Below are 15295 nucleotides of genomic sequence, written 5' to 3' on the forward strand. Positions count from 1 at the left end.
AAAACAACATGAAACCAATGTGGGTTACGTTTGGGGATAGCCAAGCCCACTCCCAGTGGTGATCACTATTGTTTTTTTCTTCGTACGAGCCTTTTGATGAAGGAAGGGTGATTTTCTTCATCTCCCCTAGCACAAACAGAGTTCAGTCCCCAGAAGGCAGGCATGGGGATGTGTGCATGGGGATGTGTGCATGGGGATGTGTGCATGGGGATGTGTGCATGGGAATAAATATGTCCGTGAGGATCCCTGGCCAGCCAGCCTAGACTACTTTGAGGGCCGCAGGCTCATGAAAGACCTTGACTCAAGAAACAAGTTGGGTAGTGACTAAGGAATACATTCATCATTACTTTCTGGCCCCCACATGCATATATGCATACATACAGACAGACATACACACACGGACACACACACACACACACACACACACACACACTTTTTATTATTTTCCTACTTGTACCAATTCTCCATCAGCAGTGTAATTTTGCCGAAACATCACTGGGAGTGCAGTTTGGAGAATTTGCAGATTGCTCCTAGTACAAGTTAGCTTCTGTTTCACTTCTCAGCCATTCGATATTCCTCAACTGAAAATACTTTGTTTAGCTCTACTCCCCATTTTTTAATAGGGTTATTCGATTCTCTGGAGTCTAACTTCTCAAGTTATTTGTATATTTTGGATATAAGCCTTCTATCAGATGTAGGATTGGTAAAGGTCTCTTCCAAATCTGTTGGTTGCTGTTTTGTCCTAATGACAGTGTCCTTTGCCAGCATGAGCTGTCCTTTGTGTATTGACCTAAGCCATTCTGAGATGTATAAGATAAAATAAGAGATAGAGAGATAGATATGCGTAGAGATATTAGATATTAGCTTAGCATTTTTATTTTGGCCATAAGAACTAGTAGGACTCTGAATCCTATGCCTGCTCTTGGGACTCTTTTCTCCTGTTGGGTTGCCATAGCCAACTTCACTATGACGGTTTTTGCGTTACCTTATTATATTTTATTTTCTCATCTTCGGTTCTTATCTCTTGGAAACATGATGTTTTTCCCAATGAGAGATAGAAAGGGAGTGGATCTGGAGGGGAAGGGAGGTGGGAGGATCTGTGAGGGTGGAGGGAGGGGAAACCATAATCAGGACACAGCATATGATAAAATAATCTATTTTCAATAAACGAAAATAAATAAATAAAGAGAACTAGAGTGTGTAGTCTTTGTAATAGGAAAGGTAAAGGAGACGAAGTTGTGAGGAAAAGTCTTTACTGTCCGTTAGCATGGCTGAAGTCAAGGTTAGAAGAAGGGCAGAGAGACATACAGCCTCCATGTTCTTTACACGGCAGAGAACCACTTGGTTGAGCAGTAAGGAAGTATGCTTCCTGTATAAGGCTGGCTGGCAAACCACCATGAGCCGAGGATGGCCTCTTCTTTCTAAAACGCTCTTCCAGTTCTCCTAGAGCTTGGATTCTGTTTGTCTCCTAAACCCTCCAAGACTTCACATTCCAGATACTTGGATGCCATGGTGATATTAAGAGTGGTGGAGGGGTTGGAGATTTAGCTCAGTGGTAGAGCGTTTGCCTAGCAAGCGCAAGGCCCTGGGTTCGGTCCCCAGCTCCGAAAAAAAGAAAAGAAATAAAAAGAGTGGTGGAACCATAGAGGAAGTGGTAAGTAGGGATACCACTCTTGGAAGAAACTGATGCTCATCTTGTGAAATATGTTAGCTCTCCCTTCGCATCCCTGTATCATACCATGATGCAGCCTAGGACTGCCAAGACAAAAAGTGCCATGCTGTGTCACCAGGAAAGTTGACCCAATTAACCATCTTTCCTTTGCGGAGTATCTAGCCTCATTCTTTTTCAATGTAACAATAGAAAACAGACTAAGAAAACCCCTCTATCGACAAAGCTTGACATCAGTCCAACTAGTAATAAAATTAAGCATCAAAGGGCCAGTCCCATCTTTGTAGAGAAAGCTCTGAGGTGTAAACTCAGAGCTGAGAGGTATGAACAGGTGCCCTCAAGAGTCTGCCATGAATAAACAATGGCAGAGTCTGGACCTGGGGAAGTGAGAAGCATTCAGCGACCTCAGTGGGCTACTCTCCGTCCTGTGGCTATTTATTCCTCTTAAGCACTGCATTTATTTTGATTTCTCTACCTCTTTTCTCATTAAATAGGGCAACATGATCAAGAGAGAGATAAGTGTGAGCCAACAAACTTGTGCTTTATTACAGAAGAACCTTCTTAAGAAATGGAGACTGAGAAGGGAGACCTTGATGGTATGGTTCAATGTCATTGCCACTGCCTGATGATGATATAAATGGATCTTGCCCGAGAATTGCGTGTGCTTTTTCTCATATATCACCCTACATGCCAAAATGTGAATGGATGAGCACATCTTCCTTATACAGCGGGAACTGTTTTACAGTCATGAGTATGTTTGAAGATACTTGATTCAGTCAGTTTAAAAGTATTAACCCTGGCCAGAAATTCAGAATTCAGCAAGTGTCTTTCAAAGCCACTGGTCTAGTGTACCACTCATAGATACAAGAGTTAGGATGGTTGTAGTCTAAAGCTGTGGGAAATAAAACAACCCAGAGAAAGGGGTGTTTGGCATTTTCTCATTTGAATCTCTCTCTCTTTTTATAACTTATTTATTTTTATTTTGTGTACATTGGTGTTTTGACTGCATGTATGTTTGTGTGAGGGTGTTGGATCCCCTGGAACAGGAGCTCCAAACAGTTGTGAGCTGCCATGTGGGTGCTGGGAATTGAACCCAGGTCCTCTAGAAGAGCAGCCAGCGCTCTTAACCACTGAGCCATCTCTCCAGCCCTTGAATTTCTTTCTTGTTTAAAAATTTTACTTCAAAAATATCAGAAGGGGTGGGACACATACTCATTACTAAAAAAAAAAATTATGAAAAAATGTCTAAGCTTAGGCACTGAGGAAACAAAATAATTTATTGGGAATCTGTGAATAGCGAGGGTTTCTAATTACCAAAGCAAGGTGGTACTCCTCAGATGACCACCATTCTGCAGAGCAGCATCTGAAACATCTTGGTGTGTAATCACTATGCTGTAACTACATTATGCTGCCACTTCGATACCCAGATTTTCGACAAATCAAAGATGTCTCAAACTGGTTGCCCAGGTAGTACTAGGTGAGAATAATGTAACAACAGTTGGTCGCATTTTGAGGATCTGCCTCAGCACAAGCACTAAAAGGCCCAACACATTCGCATTCCTGTCAATAACTGACTGGAATCACTGATGATTTTGTTCCACACCTATTTCATGTGGTTTGTCTTTAAGACACAATTGGACTTTTTACAAACAGAAAGGCCAATTTGGCGACAAAATGGTTGCGGATGAGTAACTTGGAATCATGTTTTGTTTTGTTTTTCTGTTGGTTATGGATGAATAATTTGGAATTGTGATTTTTCTCTCTGTTCTTGGGCTGTGTAGGAATGGATGAGTTCATTGCTCCTTCTGCTTTTCTTGTATTGGTATCCGCATGGTCATGAAGCTACTGACCTTTCCTCAGTGCCCACCAAGGATCTGGGAAGAGTCGATTCTTTTACACAATCTGGGTTCATAATAGGGTATACACCTGTCACCAGCACGACCCGACAGATAATGGAGAAGGTAGCTGCTGTCCCTTTCATGGCAGGTATGTGTTCTAGTAACCTAAGAGTTAGGATTTGACTCCTATCCGTTTTATTCTTTTGAGTCTTAACAGGATATATAGCATTGAACATAGTATCTGCAGAAAAGACTAGAGATATCAACCATAGACACTGGGTGTATTTTGAATTTTTCCATTCTTTGTTTTTTGTTTGTTCGTTTTAGCTTATCAAACATATCAGGCTAGGGAGATGGTTCAGCAGTTAAGAGCACTTCTTGCTGTTTTAGAGAACCTGTATTGGGTTCTTTGCACCATTATGATTGCTGACAACTGTCTGATACTCCAGTCCCAGGGCATCTGATAGCGTCTTCTGATCTCTGCAGGTATCATGCATTTACATGGTACACATATATTAAGGCAGGCAAAACACTCATACATGTAAAATACATTATCAGGGTTCATAAAAGAATACAATACTGTATTGCTGCTTTTACTTACTATAAACCATTGTCTGATTTGTACCATGTTATGTTTATTAAAATGATGACTGTAGAAATAATTTAGCTGGTACCATATTATGCTTTATTTTGTTGAAGTTGGCATAATAATCAAATAATAATATATTATATTATAAAATATAATATTTATATAAATATATTAATATATTAATTTTTATTAATTAATCCTTTTTACTATGCCTCAATATAGCTTCAGAAATGTCATCCCCAGATTTTTAGACTGAACAATGTATTCAGTGTCAGTACTTAATTCAGTGTTGTTTCCATGAACATCTCTTGTGAAAGACAACAGACTTGACATCTCAACATTGCCTCTTTCAGTCATTTGCTAACGACAGTGTCCCCACTCCCTCATCTACAGGTAGAAAAGTCCTGGGACTGTTGGATGAAGAAAACATCAGGGAATTAACAGAAAGTCATCAGGAAATAATAAGAGTCATTTTCTCTGATACGTTCTCATATCATCTGAAATTTCAATTTGGACAGAGAATCCCAAAGTCAAGGGAACATGGAGATCATGAAGGTAGTTCTCCATATACACAGTCCCACTATTCTCTATTCCAATGGTGTTGACCCATTCATAAGGATGGATGTTATTATATCAAATTAGAGAACTTCTAAAAATGTCTATTCATGTTGAAATGTAACATATTCCATGTATGATTGCTCTACATGGTTAGATGTATATATGCTAGATATGTGTTTATTTGCAAATGTATATATGTATATACATTTAAATACAGTGTTATTTGTAATACAGAACTGTAAAATGTGTATGTATTTACAAATGTATATGTGTATGTACACTTAAATACAAATAGTGTTGTTTGTAGTATGTACCTGTAAAATATTTATAGATGAAATAGGAAAACTTCTTAGATGAGATTAGGCACCTTCTGGGTAGTATGTTCACAGACTAAACTTTGGTTCAAATTCTTAACGCTACATGAACGAGAAGTTTCCAAAATTCCATAATAAAATGGGCACCCATCTTCACAGGAACATGTGATTACTGGATTTATCTGTACAATTTTGCTTGGCACAGGAACCAAGAAATATGGATGTTAGACACAATCTTAGAACAAATGAAATCTTGAGTTTTAGAAAAGTGGAGATTCCTACATGACTCTGGAGGGACAGAATATCAAGATAGTAGACAAGATCTCCTGCATAGTCAATAAGACAGTAGACAAGATCAGCTGTTATCAGAGGAAGAATAAAAGGTTGCTTTTGTTACCTAGCTTTCTGGATGATAATAAGAAAATTTACCTTTGAAATAAGGATAATGTTGAGTTCACCTTCTCTGAGGTTTGGAATCATGTGTTAGCTTGCTCATCTGGCCTGGAAAAGCTCCATTAGAAATATGTGAAGTCAAAATAATCTCCTCTTCTCTCAGTCATTTCCGTCAGGCTTTTTATTGCAGCAAAGACACAAGTAACTAGCATACACATCACAGAGAATTTTGGCTGACAAATATGTATTTATAAGATGATATCTATAAGGATTTTTCCTATACAGTATTTCTATTAATTCTTTGAGAACTTCATGCAATGTATTTTGGCCATAATTATCTACACTCATTCCTTCCTATAACTCCTCTTTGGCCCACTTCCCATCTCACCCTCCAATATTGTGTTCTATTTTTTGGGGTGTGTGTGTGTGTGTGTGTGTGTGTGTGTGTGTGTGTGTGTGTGTGTGTGTATGATGTTTGACTACTCAAAGGCCACTAGATCTCTTGGAGCTAGAATTAAATACATATATGTAGTTAGTACACAGACAAATTCAGACAATACACATACATACAAAATAAAATAAAAACAAAATTTAAAGAGGGATCATTGTGGGAGAGGGGGTGGAAAGATTGTTAGAGTCAGAGGAGGAGGAAGTGTCCCTTGAGGCTGTGTCTCATAGGGAGGTCAGAAAAGCTACATTCATGATGTCTTGCTAACATGACCTACACAAGTATGACCCAGACAGTCGTGCTAATGTGGATGTAGGAAACGCAGGAGGCCTCTGCCTTACACAAAGAAACATGGCAACTAAGGAATGCTAAGGACAGGAAAAATAGTCTTCCCCAGGGGAGAGAATATCAATTAACTTTCCAATACCTAGGGGTCAGCCCTGAAGACATACATAGAAGTAATATACAAACTGAACAGTTTGCATTTCTATATCATATGGTATATATAGTTGTATATGTTATATATATTGAGATATATATGTACACATGCATACTATGATTAAAGCAAAAGAGGTCATGAATTTGAAAGAAAGCAGAGAGAGGTACACGAAAGGGCTTGGAGAAAGGAAAGGCAAGGAGGTTTTGGTGTAATTATAAGCTCAAAATAAAAAAAAATAAGTATTAAAAAGAAACCAGAAAGCTTGCTGGGATAATTCAAGGTAAATGATTTTCCCTGGGAGACCTCTGTCTGACTCACACAGGATCTATGCTTTCATAGATCTTTGAGCAGTTGGAATTAGGGGCTAATGTGAAGTCCACTGTTTGCTGTTCTCAGGGTGGGAATAACCTATGATTTATGCTTATGGTTTCTTTTGTCCACAAAGCTCACTGTTTTGAGATGTATGAAGATGTTGACTGTCTGATATCAATATTCTGGGAGAAAGGATTTGTGGCTCTTCAAGCTGCCATCAATGCTGCCATTATAGAAGTAAGTGCAAAATGTTGAATGCACTCCCATACACAAGACAAATTACCAGAGGCATAAAAGATACCAGGAAGAAAAGACACATGGCTAGCCCTCTTCTTTTCTCAGTTCACTCAAGGAAAAAGTTACTAAAGTTGCTGTATGTTATATAACAATGACAGAAATTGGAGGGAGGGTGCCTCTTGCATGACATCAGCCTTGTCAGGAAGTCATGTATGTAAAAAGAAAATCATCAAAGCTACAATAGGGGCTATCTTAGTGTGCTGTTGCTGTGAAGAGGCAACATAACCAAATCAACTCTTAAGTTAAAAAAGCATTTCACTGCTCGTAGTTTCGGAGGGTTAGTCCATGGTCATCATGTCAGGATGTATACAGGCTTGGTGCTGAAAGAGTTGTTTTGAGTGTTCCATTCTGATCCACAGACAATACACAGAGACCATGTGACTGAGCCTGGAATGGGCTTTTGAAAACTCAAAGCACACCCCAGTGACTTACCTCCCCCAACCAGACAATCCTGAATCCAGCAAGGCCACACCTCCTAATCCTTCCCAAATAGTTCCACAAGTCACTTTGCCTTTGTAGCCCATTATGATAACTATTATATTCACCTTGCCTTGGGTAATTCAGTGCTGCTCTCTTACCCCTGCTTCTTTGGGGGTGGGCAATTAAATCCATAAAATTTAATTCATTCTATTAAGTATCAATGTCTTCAACCCTACTAACTGGGACCAAGCATTCAAACATATGGATGGGATCCATTCTCATTCAAACCACTATGTATGTGGACACAACGTCCTTGTAAGTGAGCAAGGCAAAAGTTTCCCAGCCTAGGATGCTATGGAATAATTTCCAGTCTATTTCCAGAATAATAGTTGAACTTGAGACTTGAGGTAAGAGGTGTATTGATGTACAAGTTTAGAAAAAGCATTTCAAACTATTCTGTAGTGGTGTTAGACAGGGTGTTATGGACAGGAGGCCAAATCTGATCATTGCGGATCAACTCAGAGTGCCTGGGCAGGGTCCAAGTGGATCAGTGGCAGGACATGAATATGGAATTTTCCTCAAGCAGATGATTATGAAAGGCCAGTAAGGTATTCCCTGGGTGGTTTAAAACAGAACATATCATTCATGATCTTGAAAAATATTACATTTCTTCAGACCACAACAAACCATTCGGTGATGGAGAAACTGCTGTCAGTTTCGGGAAAATTCATGAAGATCCATCCTTTTGTCAGGCAAGAAGGGATTTTGACTGATTTCTTCATTTTCACCTGCATCGTTTCCTTCTCCCCAATCACCTATTTCGTGTCAATCAGTGTTGCAAGAGAGAGGAAAAAGATGAAGGGCTTGATGATGATGATGGGTCTTCGAGATTCAGCATTCTGGTGAGTCAAAGGCAGGACAAACAACTAAACGGGGTGCCCTGAGAAAGTGGGCATTTTGGCCTCTGTTTGTTAGAACCAATCGATGTCTAGCTTTTCGCGTTATCCCTCTGCATATGACAAATAATCCTTAGTGTGATGATCGCCATGCTGACTCTGGGCATCTTTTCTGTGCCTTTCTGACTGAAGGGAAGAGCCTGGGATTTCGGACGCTGAGAGTTGTGAAGCAGGGATAATTGGATGGCTGTGCACTCTGGTGATAGTGTCGAGAAAGTAACAGACTGGTTTGCAGACAGTCGCGGGTGGCATAACCACCAGAGCAGGATCACTGGGATGAAAGACACCGAGCGTCAGGAGTCTTCAGGACTGCAGAAGGGGATGGGCGAGTCTGAGGGATGGGTTGGCAGAATGGGATTGTGGACGTGGCGTACGTAGTTTGATCTTCATATACTGAGTCATTTTCGAGAATAAACAGGCGTCTAGGAAAGGCAGAGGCCTGGAGTTGGCATTTGTAGAGAAGGAAGCAAAGGGGGCACAAAGCCAACGATGTTGGAACAAATCAGAAAGAGTTCCTGCTAGGACTACATTCTAAAATTTTGCATCTTTGTATGTTATGCCCCTTCTATTATTATGATTATGATTACTATGATTATATTATTATGCTGAATTGTTACTGATAAAAAAAAAAGGTAGCGAAGCTGTGAAAGACACCAGAGCCAAACATCTGGACGTGAATCATAACTATTTAACATCTGCATTTGCCAAATTCTCCACCAATAAGACAAGAAAATACTAAAATGGAATTTCTACATAGTCTTGGAATGGGAATCTTATGATTGAACATTTGCCGTGTTCTTAAAACATTCCCTTACACATAGCAGCTGGCACATGCATTAGAATTGTTTGGTTGGTTTCTCAGCTACGTTTTAAACTTGTCTTTATTATTATTTTACTATACTCCCCATAGAATATTTTCAACAAAGAAATTGATGAGAAAAGGCACGCTGATAATTTTGAGATAAGAGAAATAGAATTATCGAACTTGGGAGAAGGCTTAGTGGGAAAAAGAATGTTTGTAGTCCCCAATGGATTCAGCCCAGAACTTATACCTCGTGGCTGCACATCCTAAAGCACACAGTACCTGAAGAATGGCAACATGGAAGAGTGAATGAATGAATTGAATGAATGAAGTACTAAGCGGTGAAAACATGCGTGAACAAATGGGTGAATTTTAAAATTGTTTTGAAATAGATCATAAATCCTCCTTATCTGCTGTGCTTCAGAGACTAAAAGAGAATTTTGTTTCCACACCAGGCTATCCTGGGGTCTGCTCTACGCTGGCTTTGTCTTCGTGATGGCCCTATCCCTGGCACTTGTCATCAAGTCTGTCCAGTTTCTTATTCTGACCAGCTTCACGGTGGTCTTTAGCCTCTTCCTCCTGTACGGATTGTCTATGGTGAGTTGATTTAAAATTCCCCTTGCCCATCTCTTACCCCAAGAATGAAGCATTGTTTCGAAGAGGTCATGGCAGGCTTTCTAGCCTCTGTTTGCATACGAAACTCCAGAGACAGGCACGCTTCTGTGTACTGTGTAGCACAATTTGCAAGACATAGTTTGGTGTATTTGAATATTAGATCCCTTCTGCCACCACCACCACCATCATCATCACCACCAGCACCACTACCACCACCACCACCACCATCATCATCATCATCATCATCATCATCATCATCATCATCACTACCATGTTATGTTAGATAAATATTATCCACCTGGGTCTGCTCTCATTCCAGATCTCTTTGGCCTTCCTAATGAGCGTCTTGGTGAGGAAGTCTGTCGTCACTGGCCTGACTATGTTCCTTCTCACCATCTTCTGGGGAAGCCTAGGCTTCACAGCCCTGTACAGATATCTCCCTGCACCTTTGGAATGGACTCTCAGTCTTTTTAGCCCTTTCGCCTTCACACTAGGAATGGCCCAGGTGAGGACCCGTGATGGCTGCACATGCTAAGCGCTAAGATTTAAAACCCCAGCATAAAAACACTGCTTGAACAAAAGTGACCCTTTAAAAGCTTTGAAGGGGTTGGCTGAAGCAAAACTAAACCATTCAGAAAGTGTGGGAGAGGGGAATAAGGAAGCATGGGTGCTGGGGGGGTGGTTCAGTGGGTAAGGGCACTCTTTCAGAGGATCAGAGTTTGGTTCACCACCCCTGTGTATATTGGTTCACAACAGCCTGCTGGGATATCAGGCACACATACCACAAACACAAACTTGGAGGCAAAACACTCATGCACACAAAATAAAAGTAAGTAAATATGTTTTTTAATTCTAAGTTTGAGCGCAAATGCCAACTCTGAACGCCTCCTCGCTTTCTCCTAATGTTCCAACTTCATCTCATGGCACCATTATGGTTGCTCTCCTACATGGTTTGGGAGCTATAAAATATGTCTCCTCTATGTTCACAGAGCAGAGTACCCAATAACTATTTCATCACCGTTAAACCCAGTTTGCATTTAAACTTCTATCAGACATCTAATTTCCCTTCATTTTCAAAAAATTTCAGCTCTTACGCGTGGACTATGATTTAAATTCTAACGCACCCCCCGATCCAGCCGGTGGCTCAAATCTGATTGCAGCAACCAATTTCATGCTGGCATTTGACGCGCTTTTGTATCTGGCCCTGACGATGTACTTTGAAAAAGTTCTGCCAAGTGAGTACAGATGTGATCAAAATAGACTACCATTTTAGTAATTTCTCCCCAACCAGATTTCCGAATGCACGCATTATTCATATATTTCAAGAACCACTCCGGCGTCAACATGAAGAAGATGGGCCAACTCGTTGCCATTGGCCAAATCAGTTCTTCTGTTTTCTTTGCCCTTGGTTGTTCGGACCTGAAACCTACATTTTTGCATCACTGACCTTTATTTCCCTTTCTATAAATTATGGCTTGCTGCCCTGTTGATGTTCATTTGTTTATTAATTCACTGTGCCGTGGATCAAGTCAGGGCTCCACACGTGCTAAGCAAATGCTATACCACCTAGCCAGCAGCCTCAGCCCTTGTCTTATTCCCTTGTAAAAGACGCTTTAGAAAGCTCATTTCTCAGCGGGTCTGCTGCTGCTGGACATTTATAGATGCTTTTGTGTGCCTAGCTAGCTTAGCAATTCTACATCCGAGACGGACATCAGAATCACGCAGGGAAACATATAGAAGGAAGAAAGGCAGCTCATGCCGGAGAGATGTCGATGCAGTTTCTCAGTGAAGGGAGCCAGCTACCTGGAGTTTTAAAAATCTTCCCAGAATATCACAACACAAAAATATTATTATCATCAGGGCCGAGTTGTTCAGGCTTGTACTACAAGATTTCCACAAAGGAGGCCAGCCTAAATCACTGTGTGAGCTCCAGGCCACCCAAAACTTATTAAGATCCTATCTCAAAAGAAAAGGCCACAGGACAGCAGAGGCTTGGTAGAGCTCAGTGGTGGAGCCATACACATGCTAGATAAGTTATGCTAAGTACTCTCCTGCTTTCAGAGGGCTCCTGGGCTTTCTCAATATTTTTTTTCTATCTATAAAGACATTCACATGTTCAGTTTTTTCCTGCTTTAAAAACACCTTTAATTTATCAACATAGCAAAATATTTTCTTTAATCCCAAATCATCAAATTCCTTGACTTTTGCCTACCACTCTTTCACAAAGCTTAAATATAAAGACTAGAAACAACTTTGTTCACCTTTTTTTCTTTTTCAAAAGAGAGTAAATATGAATGACAGGAAGAGAAGCTAATCCTGTGAAAATGCAGAAATCCCAGCAGCCTTCAGTGCAGGAAACAGGTAGCGGCTGAAAGCGTCAAACTTCCGGTTTCACAGAGAGCTGGGCACTTAGTGCGTGAATGAAGCCCGGCCCACGTGAGGGTGTGCCTGAGCTCTAAAATCCCCCACCCTTACAGCGCAGTTGCAGAATATTAGAGAACCATGCCCTCCACCTCCAATGCTGGGAAAACGGAAGCGATGATAAAGCTCAAATGGGTTCATTTCCACCAAGGTTGCTTGTGATGAACACATTCTCATAACAGCCGGTAAATCTCCTCCTTAGCTACAAACGATGCCATTTGTTTTCCTTAAATCTTATTATATCTTCCTTCCAAGTAGCTCACAGAGCCAGCCGTTGCTTCTTGAGGTCCTCTTTCTCTGCATAACATGACACTCGGACTTAAAACAGAATCCAGAAGGTCTAGGGGACCTTACCTTTTTAATCCCAAAGTTAAGACCATTTTGAGCACAGCGGTCAGATTTATGAAATTCCTCCTTTTAGAAATACTTGCAGTCGACTTCTCTTTATTACTATGGAGAGATCTTGGTGGGAATTTTTCCTGATAAAGCTAGAGTTGCTTCGTGTGGATTGTGACAGACTTGGCAGCAAAAGGTGGCACAGATGGAGGTGTGGCGGGGGAGGGGTAAGTGGTGGCTGACTCAACACTCACTCATCTCTCGGGTCTGTAGATGAGTATGGACACCAGCGGTCTCCCCTGTTTTTCCTGAAACCCTCATTTTGGGTACAACCACGAAAGCCTGCTCACGTGATTCTTGAAGATGGAATAGATTCCGCTCCTTTATCAGGTGGCTCGTTTGAACCAGTGTCCCCGGAATTCCACGGGAAAGAATCCATCAGGTAACAAGGATAAGAACAGAGACACAGCCAAGGTGAAGGAAGCTCAAAATTTAGCACCGAAAGCAAGCAAAGCAATCTTTAGGGTCACTAGATGGTCAGGGGTGTCTCCACCCAGCTATATACATTAATTCACACTGGAAGGATGAAGAAAACTCATGTTTCAGTTTTACATGAAACAACATGTCAGGTTTCACATGTGAAAATAATTCAAGACTTTCGCTTTGACTTGTGGTTCCTTTTGATTTTTCTTTTAAATATTTCTTTTTAATCTTCTGAGATTGTAACATAATTACATAATTTTTCTCTCCCTTTCCTCCCTCCAAATTCTCCAGTACACTCCTCCTTGCTCTCTTTCAGGATCATGGCCTCTTTTTCATTGACTGTTGTTACAAGTATCTGTTGTTTCTTCTCCTGCTGTCACTCGCCTGCCCCATTTCTTTGATTAGCTGCGCTAATCACATTGGTCCCGCTTCGCTTCATTCATTAAAATTCCTTTTCTCCCTTAAGAGTGTGCTGTCTGTTTTTCTCTTTCCCTGCCTTTGCCTCCTTTCCTCCCTCCTTCCTTCTTTCTCCCCCTCTACCCTTCTTCCCTCTGTCTTGAACCTCTGGCTTTGCACATGCCAGACACCCCTATATCACTGAGACATATCCTCTGCCCATTTTGAACTTTTTAACTCTTGAGACAGGGCCTCACCAAGTCCTCCAACCTAGCCTTTATTTGACTCTGTAGCCAAGGCAGGCTTTGAACTTGCAACCTGGCAGTTTCCACCTCCAAGATAGCTGTGGTAAGAGGTTTGCCCCACCAGCTTAAGCTCCAGTGGTCACATACACACGTGTACACACACACACACACACACACACACACACACACACACACACCGTAGAGCCGAAGGAAAAGGAGAAGCAGCAGAGACAGACACAAGAGGCGCTCAGGAGGATGTGTCCCACAGAATGTGACACCACATTGTCTACTTCCCAGTAAGAAAACAAGAACAGGTCCTCCGGCTGCCAGTGTCAGCTCTTCACACACACACACACACACACACACACACACACACACACACACACACACACACACCCAGTCACGTCCCCCAGCTTGTGATCTCTCATCCCTTGAGCCTCTGAGCTCCCAAAGCCCACTGCATTCCTTTCTCATCAGTGCCTTATGCTGGTATTAGTCCCAAATAAGCTCAGCTAAGAAAAGAAATTATGTCTCCAAAAAATGTGTTTCTTTATTTTCCTTTCTCTCACCTTTCTTCAGCACCACCCGCAAGTGTGAGGACCGTGAATTGGCTGCATAACGTTCTCAAAATAGAAATAGGGAAACAAGTTGTTCAATGTGAATGAGCTCTGGATTGCTCGATGGATAGTAGATGACAAGATAAGAAATATAAATCTGATTCAGCTTGTGAATTCCACTCCCCGTGGATGATAAACTAAAGTGCAATTCCAGATCTAGAATAGTGCTCAGTGCGGAAACTTCGCCCCCAGCCATGATCACCATAGTCTAACCAGCATCTTCTGTGCTTGTTGAATATTTACCATGAACCAAGCGTAGCATATGGAGCGAAAAGCTTTGTTCCCCCCCCCCAACACGGGTGAAAATGCTCTAAAATGTCAGCTGGGGAAAACCATAGCTTACCTGAGCAATCGGAAAGTAAGCGGTACGAACAGGATGAACTCAGGTGGGCAGGAGAGCGAAACCCATGTCTCCAGCTCATGATCCATTGCTTCTCCACCTTGTTCTTCCTCTAAACGTGCCTTTGAAGCTCTTCAGCGAAGAGAACTACATATCCATCTCCAGCATCCTTCAGGACTTCATGGTGGTCCTTTCATTATTGTATGCCCATGTCATCTCTCATTCTAGGTCCTCACTTAGCAGTACAGAAATGATCTTGTTCTTAAATGCTAATGTCACCTCCCATCCCAATACTTAGCGTGTGACTCTCTGCAGCACAACGTGTGCACAGAGTTTACTACTCCCCCAGACATGCTAATAGCCTAGAAGGCAGGGGAGATTCTGCCACATAGCCATAGCTGCCGGCTCTTTCTGTATCCTGAAAATAAGACCCATCCATCCCATGAACCAAACCAGAAGGCCCGACTGAAGAGGCCAGTTGCCTAACCATACCTTTTCTCATTTGCAGAATCAGAAATATTTCAAAAGAATACAAAGGAAAGCCCAGTAAAATAGAAGCCTTGAAAGGTAAATAATAATAATAATAATAATAATAATAAAAGTGATAGACTTTTAAATTTAAACACATTCTATTTTACTTTTGATGAGCGGTTCTTGGTGATGTTTTAAATTTGAAATGTTATTTAAGTTACATGGTAAACTTTGCCGTTCCACACTTTAGTTCTATTTTTATAAAACTTAGGATGAATGTGTTAAAATACAATGTATTTAAAACCTATACAGTGTGATACTGTGTCAATCTAAGTA

At 41.1% G+C, this 15295-nt stretch overlaps 1 protein-coding gene across 1 annotated transcript in view; it reads left to right on the plus strand.

The window, feature by feature from the left end:
- The first annotated feature begins 2169 nt into the window (after window positions 1-2169).
- Window positions 2170-15295, plus strand: part of LOC116909663 (ATP-binding cassette sub-family A member 8-B-like) — a 49711-nt gene continuing 36585 nt past the window's right edge. Inside the window, 10 exon segments of the mRNA XM_032913316.1 lie at window positions 2170-2265; window positions 3451-3655; window positions 4490-4651; window positions 6694-6797; window positions 7953-8179; window positions 9491-9632; window positions 9970-10155; window positions 10738-10885; window positions 12681-12849; window positions 14997-15055. Of these exon segments, the coding sequence (XP_032769207.1) occupies window positions 2170-2265; window positions 3451-3655; window positions 4490-4651; window positions 6694-6797; window positions 7953-8179; window positions 9491-9632; window positions 9970-10155; window positions 10738-10885; window positions 12681-12849; window positions 14997-15055 (1498 nt within the window).

The sequence above is a fragment of the Rattus rattus genome, chromosome 9, assembly GCF_011064425.1.
Source record: "Rattus rattus isolate New Zealand chromosome 9, Rrattus_CSIRO_v1, whole genome shotgun sequence".
Classification (NCBI taxonomy): Eukaryota; Metazoa; Chordata; class Mammalia; order Rodentia; family Muridae; genus Rattus; species Rattus rattus.